We start from the raw sequence: 18,993 nt of genomic DNA, 5'->3' as shown, positions 1-18,993 counted from the left end.
GGCCTAAAACTAACAGGCAGGTAGTTGCTAACCGAGGCCTGCCTGCTTTTCCCAGCACCAGCTCAGATCGGTCACCTTCTGCTCCTGCCGACAATTCAGCTGCTCAACGTCAACAGAGCAGCTCTTCTTCTGGGCTGGTCTGTCAATGGTCTGCTATTGCTGGAGTTATACTGATTGATACTTGGCTCCCTGCAGTTAGGCAGCGAGGAGCCAACAGTCAATCAGCATGACTTCGGCAATCATACCGAAGTCATGCTGATTGACTCAGAAGCTGCAGAATCACCAGCAGGAATGGTCCTTGATAACACCTTTAATTGGCTCAAAAATAGTGTGGTACCAATCTGTGCAGGAAAATGGGAAATGATGTTTGATTCTAAATATTAAAGAAGAATCCATGAAGAAACAGGAGCAGAAACCCCATGGCTAAAGGCTTGGGGAAGGAGTGAGGTTGTGAGCAGCGCACCTGACACTTTCACCGTGGGGTTCCTGCAATAGTCATGTGTCTTCAATATTTTACAAGGCATATAGAACCCGACTGGGGCTTGCAACAGTTTTAGCCAAGAAGGTGAATGAACCACCCACAAAGAAGTGTGGACTACCCATTCCACCAACCTATCCTGTGTCAGCTACTATTATTTTGTGGTGTTGCCCTATGAGATCTTTGTGCCTCTTTTTTTTCTTTTTTAACTTCACTATCTCAAGGAAGAAGTCATACATTTGGGGATTTTCTTTAAAATGAATATTCTTTTTTCTTTTTACCCTAACCCTAACCCTAATAAATAGATGATCTTCTTGATTATATTTGAAAAGTGTCCGCTATATATACATTATCTATGACTATGAAGGCATAACCTCCAGCTTCTGTCTACACATTGCTGACACTTCAAATAAGTCCGTCTCTTGACTTAAAATATTTACATGACCCCAGGCTTTTCAAGCCTTTGGCGCCCACCATCTTGCTTTACCAACCCGTGAACAGTGACAGAAATTGAGATTACGTTGGACAGTCCATGTCCATATTTTTATGGCAATGCAGCTTTTCAATTAATTCCAAGGGTGAACATAAAAAAAAACGAACTTAGAAGCAATTTAACCATAAAATAACAAAATTTTATTAGGACATACATAAGAACATCGTTAATGAAAATAGTAAAAATTTGGGGGTAAAAAATATGCAAAAAGAGAAACCACCAAAAGAGGCAATATATTATGTTGATGTTGAATATACAAAAAAATCACAATCTCATACAAACAGTAAGACCAATTGGTTTAAGGTGCATGCAGTAATCTGAGTAATATAGCAGCCTATATGAAAAAGGAATGTAATCCTTAATACAAAAGAGACGCATTTCCCCTCAGATGAAGCTATACGCAAAACGCGCGTCGGGCTGCTGCTACCACCTTGAGGTAATATCCCAGGCTGTTTTTCCTGCACACGCTATCTTACAATTTTTTCCATATGTGAATTAACCTATATGTAGGCTGCTATATTACTCAGATCACTGCATGCACCTTAAACCAATTGGTCTTACTGTTTGTATGAGATTGTCTCTTTTGTATTAAGGATTACATTCCTTTTTCATCCCCGTTTTTTTGCATTTTTTTGTATCTTTTTCTGAGTAGCCTTTCTTACAAAATATATTTTTTCATATGTAATTTGAAGCATCCATTTTTTTTGGGGGGGCAGGCATTTCTATAAACATACCTGGGCTCACCAATATGCCCATATTGCCCCATACTAATTTCTTTTGGGCATAATTTTTACAATGAGAAGTTCTACTTTTGGACTCTGCTAACTGTACTATGTTGTTTTTCTGCGCATAAATATGCTTAATTTAAACATTTGATTGTGAATTTTTTGTATATTCAACATCAACATAATATATTGCCTCTTTTGGTGGTTTCTCTTTTTGCATATTTTCTACCCCCAAATTTTTACTATTTTCATTAATGATGTTTTTATGTATGTCCTAATAAAATTTTGTTATTTTATGGTTAAATTGCTTCTAAGTTCGTTTTTTTGATGTTTACATTTATTTGAAGCTTTGCCATTGATCTAGGCAGGTATTTCCCTTTTTGATGTAATTCCAAGGGTAGTCTATGACATAAATTAAGCCCAAGCATTTTTTCTGTGAATACAGACGAGATATTCATTAATTTGAGTCATGTTAATTTCTAGTGACATTTTCACATTTTCTCGCACAAAAATAGAATAATGCAATGTGTAATTCAGTTACTTCTAGACCTTAATATTGTTCTATCAGCTTCAGTGACGCATTTCCTCATGTCATGCAGGCTTTGCTGGAGGTGGTGAATGACCTGTTTGAGGAACAAACAGACCTGGAGAAAGTTGTCAAGAAAATTATGCATCGGGCTCAGACGTTGCTGAAGTGTGAACGCTGCTCTGTGCTGCTTCTGGAGGACATTGAGTCACCAGTGAGTTGTCTTCCAAACTCGAAACATTAAGAATTTATGCCGTACGATTGTACAAAGAGGACAAATAGCATTTTTGTATTTATAAATTGTTGAACGCTTTGATCTCTGCTGCCTTCCACTCCTTTACCACTCACTGGATCATTAGGAGAATCCATTTAAAGAAATGCACATAATGCTTGCTCCAGTGACTGAAAGGGAATCTGTCACCAGTTTTTGTTTTATTTTTTTTTAAAGTAAGATGATGTATGGGGCGAGACCCTGATTCCAGTGATGTGTGACTTGCTGGTCTATATGAATAGAATCACTGTTTTATCTGCTGCAGTTCTACCAGTTCTCTGAATGCTGAGCTCTGTATAACTCCGCCCACACCACTGATTGGCAGCTTTCTGTGTAGACTGTGCATTGGGAGAAAGCTGCCAATCAGTGGTGGGGGCGGGGCTGCAGTTGACTAGGAGGCACGAGACACCTAGTCCTGTAATGAGAATCTTCTGCTTATAAAACACTGATTTTATTGAAACAGCAACACATAGCTTAGTATGTGACACATCACTGGAATCAGGTTCTCAGACCATACATCATGCTGCTATCGGATTTCATAGCAAGAACCAACTGACATATTCCCTTTAATGATAATCCCAGTAGAAAGGAATCCTTTTCAACTGTGAAACGCACACATGCCAAGTTGCAAATAGCATTGTATATTACAAGACAGCAACACATCTGTAAGGCATCTTACCAACAGCAATGAGACATTTTGCAAAGTCACAGTAAGACAGCACGCCATATTACAGAATATACATATTTAACTTTTTTTTTTTTTTAAATAAAAATTATATAGATATGTATACAGTCATGGCCAAAAGTGTTAGCAGTGCACCCTTGAAATTGTTCCAGAAAATGAGTTATTTCTCCCAGAAAATTATTGCAATGACACGTTTTGTTATACGTATATTTATTTCCTTTGTGTGTATTGTAACAACACAAGAAAGAACTGAGAAAAAAAATGCAAATTGGACATAATTTTACACAAAACCCCCAAAATGGGCTGGACAAAATTGTTGGCACCCTCAACTTCATATTTGGTTGCTCTGCTCACCATTTGGAATTAGTATCTTCAATTGTAGTGCCCCAGCACCTCCTCCTATCTGTTGCAAAATATGTCCAAAGTGTAAAGGTGTATACTATAGGAAGTGTGGTTTAAATCCGCGCTGCCGCAATAATGATGAGGTTCCAGTTGATAGTGGAATTAAAACGGTGGTTTATTCAACGCGTTTTAGGGCTCCTATGGCCCCTTCTTCGGGAATTACCACATACAGTACAACATACGGTATGTTCTATGTGGTAAATCCTGAAGAAGGGGCAATAAGAGCCCTGAAGCGTGTTGAATAAACCACTCTTTTAATTCTACTATCAACTGGAACCTCATCATTATTGCGGCAGCGCGGATTTAATCCACACTTCCGATAGTATACTGCTTCATATGGTTGGTGATCGGCCTGTGGATCTGCGGCAGCCGAAATCTTCACATGCCTGCTGTCAGTTTCACCAGGTGAGCGACTTTCTTGGTGATCCCTCCATTCTTTTTGTGAGATAAGACCCTATTTGCGCTTTGTGTCTCCCTTTTCCCTTCAAATATCGAAGTGTAAAGGTGCAAGAGTTTGGTGACATGACACTCTCTCAGCTTGGTTTCCTGAGGAAGCCTCTAGAAGCTGCTGAGGTAAGAGTCGAAGAAGAGTTCCTGTCTTTTCCTGTGAGGAGTGACGTGAGGAGAGATCGACTTCCTAGGCTGTTCTGCCTTTAGCCTAGGTCCCGCTTCCAGGAAACTGCCACAGCCAACACCAGGAGGGCATCCTAAATTTCAAACTTCATAGAGGCAGAAGAGATAGAGCTGTACAAGGGCTCTTCTGCTACACTCCACGCCTTTAATGGTTCTGCCAACGTGGCTGCCTCATGTTCTACTGCATCTTCTACTGTACGGCCTGCGACAGGGAGCCGTGTCAGGACTTAATCGAGAGTAAGTGGTGAACACTATTTTCACAGTGAACCAAACTGTGTAGGCCCATCCTTGGTAGTGATATACAGTGGGTACGGAAAGTATTCAGACCCTTTTACATTATTCACTCTTTGATCATCGCAGCCATTTGGTAAATTCAAAAAAGTTCATTTTTTTTTCTCATTATTGTACGATCTGCACCCAATCTTGACTAAAAAAACTGAAATGGAGACATTTTTTGCAAATTTATTAAAAAAGTAAAACTGAAATATCACATAGTCATAAGTACACACTGTAACTGAAGGACTGTGTGAATTAAGATCATAACCCGGTATATATTTGGCAGTCAGCAAGTCACTTTAGTTAAGCATTTAACTGAGAAGATTCCTTCTTAAACGGGATGATGACCATCTCTCTTGCCACCTAGAATGTCCAGCTTGTATGAAGGACTGTGATACCATCGCTATGAACTATGTATTGTAACGTGAATACAGTAAAGACTCCCTTTTGATTACATTAATACCCTTGTCAGCATTCATCCTCGAAACTGCAAACACACTAAGAGGCTGTAAGGGTTCAGTGTGAGGGACACAGGGCTAGCATGCCACAACGCTGCCTGGGACATTCCTAATTTCTTTATTTTTGGCCGGCCCTGGCACCTATAACGTCTAGTTGCCCCCTGGGCACTGCAAACTCAATCTCTTCCTATAACCATCACTGAGGTTCTTACACCTCACAACTGTAATTTTCAACCACTCTTCTTTTGCAAACTGCTCCAGGTCTCTCATATTTAAAGGCGCCTTCTCCCAACTGCAGTTTTAACATCTCTCCAAAGGTGTTCAAAGCAATGTAGATCTGGACTCACTGCTTCCACTTCAAAACCCTCCAGCACTTTGTTTTCATCCATTTCGGGGTGATTTTGAAGTATTTTTGGGGTCATTGTCCTGCATGATCTAGGATGAAAATCCAGCTTTCTGACACTGGGCACTACATTGCAACCCAAAATCCTTTGGTAATCTTCAGATTTCATGATGTCTTTAACACAGTGAACTCCCCAATACCAAAGGCAGCAAAACAACCCCAAAACATCTTTAAACCTCCAACACATTTGACTGTAGATATTGTGTTCTTTTCTTTGTAGGCATCATTATGTTTTTGGTAAACAGTAGAATGATGTGCTTTACCAAAAAGCTCTATTTTGGTCTCATCTGTCTGCAAGATGCTTTCCCAGAAGGATTTTGTCTTACACACATACATTTTGGCACACTGCAGTCTAGCATTTTTAAGTCTCTGTGTAAGCAGTGGGGTCCTCCTGGGTCTCCTGCCATAACTTTTCATTTCATTGATATGCCGACAGATAGTTCACGCTGACACTGATGCACCCTGAGCATGCAGTACAGCTTGAATTTCTTTGGACATTGATTGGGGCTGCTTATCTACCATCCAGACTATCATAGGCAGCAAAGTGACTCAGTGGTTAGCACTGTTGCTTTGCAGCGCTGGTGTCCTGGGGTCAAATCCCACCAAGGACAACATCTGCATGGAGTTTCTCTCAGTGTCTGTGTGGGTTTTATCCCGAGTTCACCGGTTTCCTCCCACATGCCAAAGACATACTGATAGGGAATTTAGATTGTGAACCCCAATGGAGACAACGATGATAAAGCGCGATGATAAAGCTCTGTGGAAGATGATGGCGCAATATAAGCGAAGCATAATAAATAAATAATAATAATCTACAGTGCCATGGGTTGCAAACTTCTTGATTATGTTGCACATCGTGGACAAAGGAACATAAGATTTCTGGAGATAGACTTGTAATATTGAGATTGGTGATATTTTTCAACAATTTTGGTTCTCAAGTCCTGAGACAGGTCTCTTCTCCTCTCTCTGTTCTTCATGCTTAGTGTGGCACACACAGACACACAATGCCAAGATTGAGTCAACGTCTACCTTTTCTATCTGGTTTCAGGTGTGACTTCCATATTTCCCACACCTGTTACTTGCCACAGTTGAGTTTGAACGAGCATCACATACTTGAAGCAAAATTGTTTACCTACAATTTTGGAAAGGTGCCAATAATTTAGTCCGTCCCATTTTTGAGGTTTTGTATGAAATTAGGTCCATTTTGCCTTTTTTTCTATACTTTTTGTGTTGTTCCAATACACACAAAGGAAATAAACATTTGCATAACAAAACATGTATAATTGCTATCAATTTCTTGGAGAAATACTTCATTTTTTGGAACAATTTCAAGGTTTTCAAAACTTTCGGCCATGACTGTAAATATATAGAGTGGGTGAAATAATTGTTCAACACGTCACCAATTTTCTAAGTAAATATATTTATTTCTAAAGGTGGTACTTACATGAAATTCTCACCAGAGGTCGCTAACAATTCATCCAATCCACACAAAGAATTCAAGCTATAGATGTTCATAAATTAAGTTATGTGTAATATTGAGAAATGACACAGGAATAAAGTAATGAACACGCCTTCTGAAATGTATTTAATACTTTGTATAAAAGCCTTTGTTGGTGATGAAACTTCAAGATGCCTCCTGTATGGGGAAACTAGTCGCAGGCATTGCTCAGGTGTGATTTTGACCCATTCTTCCACACAAACACTCTTCAAATCCTGATGGTTCCTTCTATGAACTCTGCTCTTTACTGCCTTACCTTCCATAAATTTTCTATTGGATTTAGGTCCGGTCTTTCTAGCAGCTTTATTTTCTTTTTCTCTGAAACAATTGAGAGTTTCCTTGGCTGTGTGTTTGGGATCATTGACTTGCTGAATTGTCCACCCTCATTTCATCTTTTTCATCGTAGTTTATGGCAGCAGATTTTAATCAAGAATGCTGCAGTACATTTGTCCATTCATCCTTCCTTTAATTTTATGAAGTTTGCCAGAGTTGTATGCTGAAAAACATTCCCACACCATGATGCTCCCACCTCCAAACTTCATTGCTGGTATGGTCTTTTGGGGGGTAATGTGCAGTGGCTTTTGGCTGCCAAACATGGTGTATATTATGGCATCCAAAGAGTTCAATTTTGGTCTCATCTGACTAGACTATATTCTCTCAGCATTTCACAGGCATGTCTAAATGCTGTTGAGCAAACTTTAAATGCGCTTGCACATGCTTTTTGTTCAGCATTGTAGTCTTTCGTGGTGGGCGTGCATACAGGCCGTGGAGGTTGACTGAATTACTTATAGTTTTCTTCCAAACAATTTGACCTGCTGATTCCAAGTCTTTCTGTAGCTTTCCACCGGTGGTCCTTGGTTCTTGCACAACTCTCCTGATAATTCTTTTCACCCATCTGTCAAAAATATTGTACCTGGTCTTGGTCCATTTATGTTAAAATTTTGTTCTTTCCACTTCTGGATTATGATCTGAACTGTGCTCACTGGAATCTTCAGTAGTTTAGAAATTCTTCTGTAACCAATGGCATCAGTATGTTTTGCAACCATAAGGTTGTGAAGGTCTTGAGACAGCTCACTGGTTTTACCCATCATGAGAGGTTTTTTGTACGGCACCTTGGTAATGAGACCTTTTTATAGATCATTTTAAACAGCTGATGCTATTTTTTACAAAGTGGCAGCATTGCTTTCCAATTACTAATAGATTTCAGCTGTTGTCATGACTTACTACAGCTTTTTGCAGCTCTTTCTTCATGTGTTCAATACTTTTTCCCTGTGTGATTTCCCATTATTACGCATAACATAATTTATGGACATCTATGGTTTGATTTCTTTGCCTGTGTGGATTGGATGGGTTGTTACTGACATTTGGTAAGAATTTCAGGTCAATAGCAATTTTAGAAATATATTTACTTAGAAAATTGGTAACATCTCCTTTTACTTGCTGTATATATTAATAGTATTTATAATATAAATTACTAATTGTATTTATAATATATCTGTAATATTGGAAAATAAAATTAAAAAAATCCAAAACTTAATGTATCCTTTAAATCTCCAAAATGTAGCTGAGAGCCCAATAAAAATGCATTGGATAAGGACAATTGTTGACCAAAGAAGGAGGTGAATGGCCAGTAAATTCTGTCGTAACTCCTAGCAGCAAACTGTAAACGATTGCACCCCCAATGTAAAGTTTGCTTTTCCCATTTTGACTATTTAACCCATTACAATGATGAAGGCATGATTGCCATGTGACCTTAATTAAAGGGAATCTGTCACCAGGTTTTTGCTATGTAATCTGAGAGCAGCATGATATGGGGACAGAAACCCTGATTCCAGCAATATATCACTTGCTGGTCTGCACACTGACATTTTGATACAATCCTTGTTCTCTCTGCTGCAGATCTAGCAGTGCTCAAATGCTCAGCTCTATTTAACTCCGCCCACACCACTGATTGGCTGCTTTCTGTGTACACTGTGAAGAAAGCTGCCAATCAGTGGTGGGGGCGGGGTTACATAGAGCAGTTGACTACTAGGCAACTAGGCATGAGACATCTAGTCCTGTGATGATAATCGCCTTCTGATAAAACACTGATTTTATTGAAACTGCAACAAGTAGCTCGGTAGGTGACACATTACAAGAATCAGGATCTCTGTCCCTATATCATGCTGCTCTCAGATTATATAGCAAAAAAACACCCTGACAGTTTCCTTTAAAGAAGGACTCCTGTCTTAATAAATGACAGTGGAGGTCCCACCTCTGATCTTAGGAGTTACAGGAACTCAGTGGTGGTTTAGCCTTGTGTTTCTTTCACTATATTTGGTTTCTAGGGACAGGGAACTTCAGAACAGCCCCATTCAAGTGAATGGAGGCATCTGCAGTTTACTGGCTGGAAGAACCGCTGTACAGGAAAAAATAAAGGGTTCCACAGTTTAAATCCCAATTTATCATAAAGTGATGATGACATAACCTAGCAATTTGCCAACACCAAAAATGGGTAATAGTCTTGCACATGGCCGTACTAGGATGTTACATTTTTGGAACAGACAACAAATTCATGTCCAAAATTGATCAAGTGCATCAGTTATCCAAATGGACACAGAGGGGCTGCATTGGTTATTATGGTGTCTATCTGGGTTCTGTTTGGTATCTTTTTAAAAAGAAAAAAAAAGCCCTGCATGCACTAAATAATAGAAACCAGAATGGCCCCATAATAACCAATGAGGCCCCTCTAAACGTAACTCTAACTGATGTAATGGATCACTTTTGCACATGAATTCCCTTTGTCTGCGAGAGCCATATGTGTAAATGGACACGTGGACAGATCCTGCTAGGTGTGTCGATCGCCCCCCAAGGGCCGTGGGATACTCGGTACCGGGTCCTGCAGTTCGCAGGGGGATGTCACGGTGGTTGACCCGGTCCGTGGCCCTGGGATGTCTGTGTAAAAGGGAAAGGTCTTTAAAGGACTAGAGTTTATGTTCGTGATGCCACCTGTGGTATTCGGTCAAGGTGACCGACGCTGCTTTAAGGGGTCCACTGGGGTGATGTTATGGCAGCTAGATGGTATAACTTCCCACAGGTGAAGTGTATCCCCATGCTTCCCGGTGTGTAGTGTTATGAACAGGTAATTCAGAACCACAATGGACCTTGAAGTTCAGAGCACACAAGGTGACCTGACATTTACCAAAAACATAGCACGAGCTCTGAGACGTGGAAACTCTGCTGACCGCAATCCCTAATCCTAACACACCACACTAGAGGTAGCCGTGGATTGCGCCTAACGCTCCCTATGCAACTCGGCACAGCCTGAGAAACTAACTAGCCCTGAAGATAGAAAAATAAGCCTACCTTGCCTCAGAGAAAATTCCCCAAAGGAAAAGGCAGCCCCCCACATATAATGACTGTGAGTAAAGATGAAATACAAACACAGAGATGAAATAGATTTAGCAAAGTGAGGCCCGACTTACTGAATAGACCGAGGATAGGAGAGATAGCTTTGCGGTCAACACAAAAACCTACAAACAGCCAAGCAGAGGGGCAAAAAGACCCTCCGCACCGACTAACGGTACTGAGGTGCTCCCTCTGCGTCTCAGAGCTTCCAGCAAGCAAGAAAAACCAATATAGCAAGCTGGACAGAAAATATAGCAAACAAAAATAACACAAGCAGAACTTAGCTTATGCAGGATAGAGAGGCCACAGGAACGATCCAGGAGGAAGCAAGACCAATACTAGAACATTGACTGGAGGCCAGGATCAAAGCACCAGGTGGAGTTAAATAGAGCAGCACCTAACGACTTAACCTCATCACCTGAGGAAGGAAACTCAGAAGCCTCAGTACCACTCTCATCCACCAAAGGAAGCTTATAGACAGAACCAGCCGCAGTACCACTCACGACCACAGGAGGGAGCTTGGCCACAGAATTCACAACAGTACCCCCCCCTTGAGGAGGGGTCACCGAACCCTCACCAGAGCCCCGAGGCCGACCAGGATGAGCCACATGAAAGGCACGAACCAGATCGGCAGCATGTACATCAGAGGCAAAGACCCAGGAATTATCTTCCTGACCATAACCTTTCCACTTAACCAGATACTGGAGTTTCCGTCTCGAAACACGAGAATCCAAAATCTTCTCCACAATATACTCCAATTCCCCTTCAACCAAAATCGGAGCAGGAGGATCAATAGATGGAACCACAGGTGCCACGTATCTCCGCAACAATGACCTATGGAACACGTTATGGATGGAAAAAGAAGCCGGAAGAGTCAAACGAAAAGACACAGGATTAAGAACCTCAGAAATCCTATATGGACCAATGAAACGAGGCTTAAATTTAGGAGAGGAAACCTTCATAGGAATATAACGAGATGACAACCAAACCAAATCCCCAACACGAAGTCGGGGACCCACACAGCGCCTGCGGTTAGCGACACTTTGACCCCTTCACAAACAAAGAATTAGCACGCAGGACCTGGAACACCATTCTGACCTGCTTCACATGAGACTCCCAATCATCCGAGAAGACCAAAATATCATCCAAGTATACAATCAGGAATTTATCCAGGTACTCTCGGAAGATGTCATGCATAAAGGACTGAAACACTGATGGAGCATTAGAAAGTCCGAATGGCATAACCAGGTACTCAAAATGGCCTTCGGGCGTATTAAATGCTGTTTTCCATTCATCGCCCCATTTGATACGCACAAGATTATACGCACCACGAAGATCTATCTTGGTGAACCAAGTAGCCCCCTTAATCCGAGCAAACAAATCAGACAGCAGCGGCAAGGGGTACTGAAATTTGACCGTAATTTTATTTAGAAGGCGGTTATCAATACAAGGTCTCAGCGAACCATCCTTCTTGGCCACAAAAAAGAAACCCGCTCCCAATGGCGACGATGATGGGCGAATATGACCCTTCTCCAAAGACTCCTTCACGTAACTCCGCATAGCGGCGTGCTCAGGTACAGATAAATTAAACAGTCGACCCTTAGGAAACTTACTACCAGGAATCAAATCGATAGCACAATCACAATCCCTATGCGGAGGTAGGGCATTGGACTTGGGCTCATCGAATACATCCCGGTGATCAGACAAGAACTCTGGGACCTCAGAAGGGGTGGATGATGAGATAGACAGAAATGGAACATCACCATGTACCCCCTGACAACCCCAGCAGGACACAGACATTGATTTCCAATCTAATACTGGGTTATGGACTTGTAGCCATGGCAACCCCAACACGACCACATCATGCAGATTATGCAACACCAGAAAGCGAATATCCTCCTGGTGCGCAGGAGCCATGCACATGGTCAGCTGGGTCCAATACTGAGGCTTATTCTTGGCCAAAGGCGTAGCATCAATTCCTCTCAATGGAATAGGACACTGCAAGGGCTCCAAGACAAACCCACAGCGCCTAGCATACTCCAAGTCCATCAAATTCAGGGCAGCGCCTGAATCCACAAATGCCATGACAGAATAGGAAGACAAAGAGCAGATCAAAGTAACGGACAAAAGAAATTTCGACTGTACCGTACCAATGGTGGCAGACCTAGCGAACCGCTTAGTGCGCTTAGGACAATCGGAGATAGCATGAGTGGAATCACCACAGTAGAAACACAGCCCATTCTGACGTCTGTGTTCTTGCCTTTCAGCTCTGGTCAAAGTCCTATTGCACTGCATAGGCTCAGGTTTATGCTCAGATAATACCACCAAATGGTGCACAGATTTACGCTCGCGCAAGCGTCGACCGATCTGAATGGCCAAAGACATAGACTCATTCAGACCAGCAGGCATAGGAAATCCCACCATGACATCCTTAAGGGCTTCAGAAAGACCCTTTCTGAAAATAGCTGCCAGCGCACATTCATTCCATTGAGTGAGCACGGACCACTTTCTAAACTTCTGACAATAAATCTCTATCTCATCCTGACCCTGACACAGAGCCAGCAAATTTTTCTCTGCCTGATCCACTGAATTAGGTTCGTCGTACAGCAATCCGAGCGCCAGAAAAAACGCATCAATATTACATAATGCAGGATCTCCTGGCGCAAGGGAAAATGCCCAGTCTTGAGGGTCGCCACGTAATAAAGAAATAATGATTCTAACTTGTTGAACTGGGTCACCAGAGGAGCGAGGTTTCAAAGCCAGAAACAGTTTACAATTATTTTTAAAATTCAAAAACTTAGCTCTATCTCCAGAAAATAACTCAGGAATAGGAATTTTAGGTTCTAACATAGGATTCTGAACCACTAAATCTTGAATGTTCCGTACTCTTATAGGGAGATTATCCATCAAAGAGGACAGGCCCTGAATGTCCATGTCCACACCTGTGTTCTGAACCACCCTGATGTAAAGGGGAAAAGAAAGACAGAACACAGTGCAAAGAAAAAAAAATTGTCTCAGAACTTCTCTTTTCCCTCTATTGAGAAGCATTAGTACTTTGGGCCTCCAGTACTGTTATGAACAGGTAATTCAGAACCACAATGGACATTGAAGTTCAGAGCACACAAGGTGACCTGACATTTACCAAAAACATAGGACGAGCTCTGAGACGTGGAAACTCTGCTGACCGCAATCCCTAATCCTAACACACCACACTAGAGGTAGCCGTGGATTGCGCCTAACGCTCCCTATGCAACTCGGCACAGCCTGAGAAACTAACTAGCCCTGAAGATAGAAAAATAAGCCTACCTTGCCTCAGAGAAAATTCCCCAAAGGAAAAGGCAGCCCCCCACATATAATGACTGTGAGTAAAGATGAAATACAAACACAGAGATGAAATAGATTTAGCAAAGTGAGGCCCGACTTACTGAATAGACCGAGGATAGGAGAGATAGCTTTGCGGTCAACACAAAAACCTACAAACAACCAAGCAGAGGGGCAAAAAGACCCTCCGCACCGACTAACGGTACGGAGGTGCTCCCTCTGCGTCTCAGAGCTTCCAGCAAGCAAGAAAATATAGCAAACAAAAATAACACAAGCAGAACTTAGCTTATGCAGGATAGAGAGGCCACAGGAACGATCCAGGAGGAAGCAAGACCAATACTAGAACATTGACTGGAGGCCAGGATCAAAGCACCAGGTGGAGTTAAATAGAGCAGCACCTAACGACTTAACCTCATCACCTGAGGAAGGAAACTCAGAAGCCGCAGTACCACTCTCATCCACCAAAGGAAGCTTATAGACAGAACCAGCCGCAGTACCACTCACGACCACAGGAGGGAGCTTGGCCACAGAATTCACAACAGTGTAGATGGTGGTATGGTGAGAGGCGCAGAGAAGAACGAGGACACAAGGTTGCAGTCTCTTTACCTTTACTGAAGACTTCAGCATCCACAGTCCAGGGCACCAGATCACAGGGCAGGCAGAGTCTGGTCGGTTTGGAGGCAAGTCCAGAGTTCCCTTGTCCAGATGGAAATCAGTAGCCTTCCCTTGCGCTGCGGTGGTGTAGTCTCTTACTGCCTATGGCTTCACATAAGAGTCTCACAGATGTGGTGTTTTGTTCTCTCTGTCCCCCATATAGGATAGGACAATACCCGTATGACTGGTGACTTGAGCCTGTTTATAGGGTCTCTTAGATAACCCGGCTCTGTAGGTATCACCGTGCCTCCTGGGTGTAAGTGCAGACAGGTAACCTGCAATTAGCTGTCCTGCCGTCTCTGAAATAAGGCGTAGAGGTCCTTACTCCCTTGGTGTTCCGGCTACCGAGATAGTGAGCCTCAGAAGCAGAAACCTTGAGCGGGGCTGGTCCCCTTCTGGTATCCTCTCCTTTTCTTCGACTTCCTTCACGCTCGCTGCAATACAATTCTGCCTTTCAATGTCTCTTTCTGGGAGCTGCAGCTCTGAGGGCATGCACAGCTCCTTTAACCTTCCATCCTCCTCAGACTCTGGTCTGGAACTAACAGAACTCCTGACTGGAGCTCTGCCAGGAACTGACTAACTTTCCCTACAGACTACCAGTTATATATATGTGGGGAGTGACCTAATAAATAGGAGCTGAAGCTCCCCCTGGTGGTCTGGAGTGTGTTTGTGATACCTGGATGCAGTTATCCTTCCTTGCCTCCAAACGAAGCATCACTCTCCCCGAGAGGAAAGCAATACCACTGTGACGACCAGGACCCTAGGGCGCCCCATGTGTACTCTACGGGAGCTGTAAAAAGGTTCATATAGAAGTACATGCTATATAGAAAAAATATTTATTTTTCTGTATATATTACACAGAAAACAATCCTCTATATGCCAATGTCGTTCCATGCTCCATATTTCCACTGCAAAAAGAGTTCTGACAAGTTTCATCAGATGCCGTATTTATGGAGTAATGCTTAAGCTCTGTGTAACCTGTACGTTTACATTTTTAATGTAAAGCTATAGATAGGAGCAATAGAAGAATGATGCTACAAGGTAATTCAATTACGTTTGAGACATTTCATTCAATATATTTTATTTAGCAGCAATTTTAGTGACGTTAGAATATGTATGTGCATCAGACTGTTCTAATTTGCCATTTATTAATAATTTATATGAAGATTTTTGATTACAGGAGCATGTTAATTGTGGAGGCACTAAGGATGTTTAATATTGGAAAACCACAAGCCTTTTAGTGTCATTCTTTAGAGAGATATTTTTAGGGGAACTATGGCATCAAAAGTGTAATACCAAGCACTATTAAAGGGAATCTGTCACCTGAGTCGTGCTGTTCAAACCACGGGCACAGGAATCAGAGCCTGGCTGTATGATCACATGACTGGGTATCGATGGGACTTGTGAGGCACTTCCGCCTGATGCATGGTAAATCCTCAACAGCCATGGGTGGAGCTCCGATCCTCCCATGGCTGTTAAAGGCACATGACAGCCGAGTTATACGACCGTCTGACTCTTCTCTTACACAGGATCATTGTATTTCTGGAATGTTTTTGCTATAATGATGGACAGAATAGTTCTGTAGCAATATTAATAATGATATCTTTTACTATAGGTGGTGAAGTTTACCAAATCATTTGAGCTGCTTTCTCCTAAGTGTAGTGCTGACGCAGAGAGCAGGTAAGCCTGACTGATTCCATGCAATGTTTAATGAATGTATGTAATGTGTAAAAGTATCAAGCAAATCAGCAAAGAAAATGTGGGTTTTCATTTCAGTGTCCCCTCACTCTCATGACTACCTCACCACATGAATAAAGCTGAATCAAGAAGTACCATATATACTTGTGCATAAGTCGGCCCGAGTATAAGCCGAGGCACCTAATTTTGCCAGGAAAAACTTGGAAAACGTATTGACTCGAGTATAAGCCGGGTATGCATTGTCCCCTCATCCCTGTCCTGGTATGCATGGCTCCCCATCCGTGTCCTTCTATGCATGGCTCCCCATCCCTTTCCTGGTATGCATGGCTCCTCCATCCTTGTCCTTGTCTGTATGGCTCCCCATCCCTGTCCTTGTATGCATGGCTCCCCATCCCTGTCCTTGTATGAATGGTGCCTTATCCCCTATCCTTGTCTGCATGGCTCCCCATCCCTGTCCTTCTATGCATGACTCCGCATTCCTGTCCTTCAATGCATGGCTCACCGTCCTTGTCCTGGTATGCATGGCTCCTCCATCCATGTCCTTGCCTATATGGCTCCCCATCCCTGTCCTTGTATGAATGGTGCCTTATCCCCTATCCTTGTCTGCATGGTTCCCCATCTTTGTCTTTCTATGCATGGCTCCCCATCCCTGTCCTTCTATGCATGACTCCCCATTCCTGTCCTTCAATGCATGGCTCACCGTCCCTGTATGCATGGCTCCTTATCCCCCGTCCTTGTATGAATGGCTCCTTATCCCTATCCGTGTGTGCATGGCTACCCATCCCTGTCCTTCTATGCATGGTTCCTGTATAAAAATAACACATTCTACTTACCTTCCCTGCGCACCCTCGCTGCATCTCATTCACGTGGCCCCACTCATTAAGGTAATGAATATTCACTCCACTCCTATGGGAGTGGAGAGAGGTGAGTATTAATTACCTTAATGAGCGGGGGACATGTGATCGCTCGGCCGTAAGAGCTGCTGGCACCGGAACGAGATGCATCGAGGGTGCTCATGCAAGGTAAGTAGGATGTGTGCTGTAACTGTGCGTGTTATAAGACAAATTAATATTCACTTCCAGCGCAGTGAGTATTTATTTCTCTTTAGTAACGGGCACAGGGCTTAGCTGCAGCCGCTGGCTCCTGCCTCTGTGACCCACTGCTTTGCCGCTCCCCCTCCCCGGCCATTTTTCTGGGACAATAACTCGTGTATAAGCCGAGGGGGCGTTTTCAGCACAAAAAAATGTGCTGAAAAAACTCGGTTTATACACGAGTATATACGGTGTGTGCTTTGTATGTCAGGTCTCATAATGCACAGAGCGGTTCAGAATGATGTGATTCCTTACCGTTCTCTCGCCATCATTAAACACATATGGTGGTAAGCACCTCTGTTTCTGAAGAGCGCTGCAATGCTTTGTTTTCTGTCATGTTACACAAAATGTGAGTGCTCATTGATTTCCATTACAAAACTGTAAAGAGCTTATAAAATATTTATATGTTTTCGTTCTCTCAGACAGCTAAGTACTTTCCAGGATATGTTGTACCCGGTTATCTAAAAGAAGTGAGATCAAATAAATTCCCAGCTCTTTCAGTTACATAAGGATTGGTTTGGAGAAACTTAAAGAAGAATCCCGCTCGTTACAAAAACAGAACAGTAATTAGTTAGTTAGATAGATAGATAGATAGATATGGGATAGATAATAGATACAGTAGATAGATAGATAGATAGATAGATAGATAGATAGATAGATAGATCTACTATATAATTGTCTAAGGGTCACTTCCGTCTGTCTGTCCTTCTGTCTGTCACGGATATTCATTTTTCGCGGCCTCTGTCTGTCATGGAATCCAAGTCGCTGATTGGTCTCGCCAGCTGCCTGTCATGGCTGCCGCGACCAATCAGCGACAGCCACAGTCCGATTAGTCCCTCCCTACTCCCCTGCAGTCAGCGCCCGGCGCCCGCTCCATACTCCCCGCAGTCACCGCTCACACAAGGTTAATGCCAGTGGTAACGGACCGCGTTATGCCATGGGTAACTCACTCCGTTACCGCCGCTATTAACCCTGTGTGACCAAGTTTTTGCTATGGATGCCGCCTATGCAGCGTCAATAGTAAAAACATCTAATGTTAAAAATAATACAAAAAATAAAAAATCATTATATACTCACCTTCCGCCGCCTTTCCCGCTCCTGGCTACGCTCCAGTGACCGCTCCATGCAAGCGGCAGGTTCCGGTGGTATGGGAGAAGGACCTGGCATGACGTCACGGTCATGTGACTGCGACGTCATCACAGGCCCTGCGCGCCTGCGCGAGAAGGACCTGCCATGATGTCACGGTCATGTGACTGCGACGTCATCACAGGCCCTGCGCGCCTGCGCGAGAAGGACCTGCCATGACGTCACGGTCATGTGACCGCGATGTCATCACAGGCCCTGCGCGAGAACGACCTGCCATGACATCACGGTCATGTGACCGCGACGTCATCACAGGTCCTGCGCGCCTGTGCAAGAAGGACCTGCCATGACGTCACGGTCATGTGATCGAACTACAAGTGGCCCTCGGAAGGTGAGTATATGTTTATTTTAATTTTTTTACCTGTGACATACGTGGATGGGCAATATACTACGTAGCTGGGCAATATACTACGTGACTGGGCAATATACTACCTGGCTCGGCAATATACTATGTGGCTGGGCAATATACTACGTGGCTCTGTGCTGTATACTACGTGACTGGGCAATATACTACGTGACTGGGCAATATTCTACGTGGCTGGGCAATATACTACGTGGCTGGGCAATATACTACGTGGCTGGGTGTAAGGATTCGGACAAAAATCCGAGAGTGGACCCTCTGGGTCGTGACTCTAGAGCCCCCGGGGTCGAGCGGACCAGATGGAATCACCCCCTATACAGAGAGTGTTAGGGGCAGGACCTCGGGGGAATGGAGACACAACAGCTAGAGCCAAAGGGACGACCCAAGATAAGGAAGGTGACCACAGAGCTATTGGAATGGCGGTAAAATGATAGGAAAACAGGACTTAACTGATAAAGACAGGAACACGAGACGGTGCAGGACACGGCAG

The 18,993-nt window shown here is 43.1% G+C and overlaps 1 protein-coding gene across 1 annotated transcript in view; it reads left to right on the top strand.

Annotated features, from left to right (window-relative positions):
- PDE11A (phosphodiesterase 11A) overlaps nucleotides 1–18,993 on the top strand; it is a 572,166-nt gene that overhangs the window by 308,964 nt on the left and 244,209 nt on the right. The window contains exons 4-5 of the mRNA XM_069733206.1: nucleotides 2,296–2,436; nucleotides 15,826–15,890. Of these exons, the coding sequence (XP_069589307.1) occupies nucleotides 2,296–2,436; nucleotides 15,826–15,890 (206 nt within the window). The remainder of the gene's footprint in view (nucleotides 1–2,295; nucleotides 2,437–15,825; nucleotides 15,891–18,993) is intronic.

This window comes from Ranitomeya imitator, chromosome 7 (assembly GCF_032444005.1).
Source record: "Ranitomeya imitator isolate aRanImi1 chromosome 7, aRanImi1.pri, whole genome shotgun sequence".
NCBI classification, from domain to species: Eukaryota; Metazoa; Chordata; class Amphibia; order Anura; family Dendrobatidae; genus Ranitomeya; species Ranitomeya imitator.
Note: the sequence above shows the minus strand (reverse complement) of the source record. Positions and strands in the feature narration are given on the sequence as shown.